General features: G+C 42.8%; 1 protein-coding gene across 1 annotated transcript in view; it reads left to right on the top strand.

Annotated features, from left to right (window-relative positions):
• PROZ (protein Z, vitamin K dependent plasma glycoprotein) overlaps nucleotides 1-3,916 on the top strand; it is a 26,499-nt gene that overhangs the window by 8,852 nt on the left and 13,731 nt on the right. The window contains exons 3-4 of the mRNA XM_045283812.1: nucleotides 434-458; nucleotides 2,886-2,999. Of these exons, the coding sequence (XP_045139747.1) occupies nucleotides 434-458; nucleotides 2,886-2,999 (139 nt within the window). The remainder of the gene's footprint in view (nucleotides 1-433; nucleotides 459-2,885; nucleotides 3,000-3,916) is intronic.

Here is a 3,916-nt window from a genome sequence, read left to right on the forward strand (position 1 = left end):
AAGAAAATGTTTTGAGAATGATGATGGCAACAAATGTACAAATGTGCTTGACACAATGGATGGATATACGGATTGTGATAAGAGTCGTATGGGACCCCAATAAAATGATTTTTTTAAAAACAAAAAACAGGAAAATAAAAACAAAACCTTCAGCCCTGAAGATTTGCTGTTCCCTTGGAGGAGGAAAGGATAACATTTAAGACAGTGGGGTAATGATGTTTGCGTCCACTGCCAGATTGTTTACTCATCTTTAAATAATTTATATAAAATATGCTCTAAATACATATGAAGAATTTTGCATTATTTGGTTAGATGGATATTTTTCTATTCAGTGAGTAAGAGCAACACTTTCTTATTTTGAAGGTATTCTGGAGGGGAAAATACAGTGGAGAAAACATCTCCTTTGTAACATTTTTATGTTTTCATTTTACAGGAGACATTTTGGGAAGGGTATATGGGTAAGTGACTTTCTTTCATTTCTCTTTTCTGTATTATTTCTGATACTTTTCCCTTGAAAGTCAGCTTAAGACCTCTTAACACTCTGCTGCTGCTGTTGTTAAGCGTCATTGCATTGGCTCCACTCGTGCGTCCAGCGGAACAAAACACTGCCCAGTCCAGGGCCAGCCTCACAATTGTTCGTATGTTTCAGCTCATTGTTGCAGCCACCGTGTCACTCCATCTGTGGAGAATCTTCCTCTTTCTCACTGCCCCTGAACTTTAACAAGCACCATCTTCTTCTCCAGGAACCGGTCGCTCCTGGTAACATATCCAAAGTATGTCAGACAGTCTCGTCATCCTGGCTTCGAAGGAGCAATCTGGCTGTACCTCTTCCATGAAAGATTTGTTTCTTCTTTAGGGCATCCGTAGTACTTTCAATACTCTTTGCCAGCACCATAATTCAAATGCATGGATTCCTCTTTTGGTCCTTCTTTATAGCCTTAGGCCGGTGGATTTCAAACTGTGGTGGCATCTGGAATTATAGCCATAACCCCAAGGGCCCTGGAATGAGTCCTTCATGAGAAAATGAATCCGAAATCTTCCTTTTTTTAGGAGTGCCTCAAGCATATCCCGACAAGTCACCTAAAGGAATTGTTTTCAAAAGTGCTCCCAGAATCTTAAAAATCCCAGAGAACTTGTGGGGCTGCTTTGGATAAGGGAGGAGTAAGGAAGGTCCTACTTCCTTACTCAATTGCTTTTATGTGCATTGCCTTGTGGGTTGTCTGGTAAGGTTTATTTTTAAGAAATGGTTTGAGATATTTTTAATTTGAAAAGCAATGACCCACCTTTAGATTACATTGCTTTGAGGAATTCTTGGGCATTCCTCAGGAATGAACTTTTGGGAAATGGCCGACTGGAGTGAGGTGTCCCAGGTGACACAAATGGATAACCGTCCAACTACAAGAAGAATGTGAAAGATGGACATTGAATAAGGAAGACCAAAGAAAACGTGATGTATTTGAATTGTGTTGGAGAAGAATATTCAACATATTGCTACCATGACTGCCAAAAGGATAAACTGATCTGTCTTGGAAGAAGTACTGCCAGAGTGCTCCTTGAGATAAGGATGGCAAGACTTCATCTGACAGACTTTGGACATGTTGGCAGGAGAGACCAGTCCCTGGAGAAGGGCATCGTGCTTGGTAAAGTGGAGGAGCAGCAAAGAAAGGGAAGCCTCTCAGTGAAATGAATTGACATATATAATTGTAGACGCAACGGTGGGCTCAGGCATAGGAGCAACTGTGAGGATGACTCAGGGCCGTGCAGTGTTTTGTTATGTTGTGCATAGAGTTGGTATGCATTAGAAGAACAATGTAACAACAGCACTAGGTGAAAGGTTGGTAGTTCAAACCCACCCAGAGACTCCTGAAAGACAGGCCTGATGACCTGATCATCTTGAAGACCTTGTGGAGAAGTTCTGCTCTGCACACCTGGTACACCATGAGCCAGAATTGATTAGACAGAAACTGACAACAAGAGTGTAGGGTTAGAGAAAACATAAGAGTGTTAGGAGGGGGAAATGGACCAAAGCAAATCTCTGCCTTGAAATTAGTGGCAAAATAGCTTAAGTAGTTATCAAGCAACCATGGGGTTTGTCAATAAGAAAAAGAAGGTGTGTTAGTCCGGGTAGCCTAGAGAAACAAATTCATAGACACTCATATGTGTGTAAGAGACAGCTTTATATAAAAGAGCAATTATATATTGAGAAAACATCCCAGGTTAGTCCAGATCAAGTCCATAGTCCGATATTAGCCCATATGTCTGATACTAGTTCATAAATTCCTCTTTAGACTCATGTAGCACATGCAATGATGCTGAATGCAGGAAGATCACAGGCCAGTAGGTAGGTAGAAGGTCTTGTGGATCCAGTGGCAGTGGAAGCATCTCAGCGCTGGCACGGGTCTCCACGGGTCTCCTCCAGCTCTCTGAGTGTCTCAACAGCAGGAAAGGGAAGGCAGAGAGACTGCGTCTGGCCTCTCTATTGCACCTCCAAGTCAGGTCATCAAGCTAGACTTACCCCTTCGCTCAAGTTGACAGGAGATTATATAACTGACATAGAAAGTCAGGTTAAAGAAAGGGAGAAAAGATTAAGAAAAGGGTCTTGTGGAGAACAAAATCTGCTAATGAAGGATACCTGAGGGTCCATGGATCCAGACATCATCATCCAGCCACTCCAGGACAGCACCTCAGTAACCAGGAACTGTGCCCCTTTCCTGTGTGCCAGGCACACCTCAGCATCCTGGATTCCTGGAAGCATAGGGTGTGTGGTCTGCAGGGTCATGGAATGAGCTAGGGGTCTATTGGCAGAAGTGGAAATCATTGTTTCCTTCACTCTAATTCATCACCAGCCATAAATTTTCATCTCCCACCTGTTGATCTTCCCACAGGTGGCACCCAGTGTCTCTCCCAACCCTGCCTGAACAATGGATCATGCCAAGACAACATCCGCAGTTATACCTGCTACTGCTCCAGTGGCTACGAGGGGAGGAACTGTGCCTACGGTGAGACCCTGTGCTTGGCATGCTGCCCCAAACCCTGCAGGCCAGCTTTGCTTTGGTCAAAGGTTTCCTGGTTCACATGAACCACATGCTTTCTCTCTCTTTCAATCAAGGCTTTCTACTACTCTCTAGAGAGAGCACTAGTCTCTGGGTCTCAGTGCAACCCATAAGAATCACATGCTACAATAAGCTTACTCTCACTGTCATGAAATAAATTCCAACTCTTAGAGACCCTATAGGACAGGGTAGATGTGCTCCTTGTGGGTTTCCAAGACTGTAAACTCTTTACTGGAGTAGACAGCTTCATCTGTCTCCCGCCAAGCAACTGGTGGTTTCAAACTGCTGACCTTATGTTTAGCAGGCCCAGTGCATAACCCACTATGCCATCAGGACTCCTTATACCATGCTACTGCACTGGGAGAGGGAAAAATCACTTGTGATATTGCCATTCTTGATGACCATTTCCCCCCCTAAGTACTGACTCCCCATATTTTTCACAGTTTAGGGTCCTTTTTCCCTTCCTCCCAAACCCATCCACACCTAATCCATTACTATTTGATTCATGTGAATTCCTAGAGTACATTTTATCCTAAACTGGAAATACAACACCTGAAGAGTAAATGTACAGGGTTTAAAACATCAATTGTGAATTTTAATTCTCTGGCTCGTCTCACTCAATACAAATCTGATGGTGTGTGCTTTCTAATCGGGTCTATGTTTATTGGATCAGAAGGATATGCCCAGGGACTGTGCAGTTTATTTAACAGGATTCAAAAAATGTGCCAATCACTTCCACACTATAGCTTATGAATGTATGAACTTTGGCTAGTTTTATGAAACTATCCCTCTACGCTATGTGCTATATATTTGCTACCAAGGAAAAATGAAGTGGAAATGTATCCTTTTGTGCCTGATATTAT

This window comes from Echinops telfairi, unplaced genomic scaffold (genome assembly GCF_000313985.2).
Source record: "Echinops telfairi isolate 266 unplaced genomic scaffold, ASM31398v2 ScPeMD7_7467;HRSCAF=8505_1, whole genome shotgun sequence".
Lineage (NCBI taxonomy): Eukaryota > Metazoa > Chordata > Mammalia > Afrosoricida > Tenrecidae > Echinops > Echinops telfairi.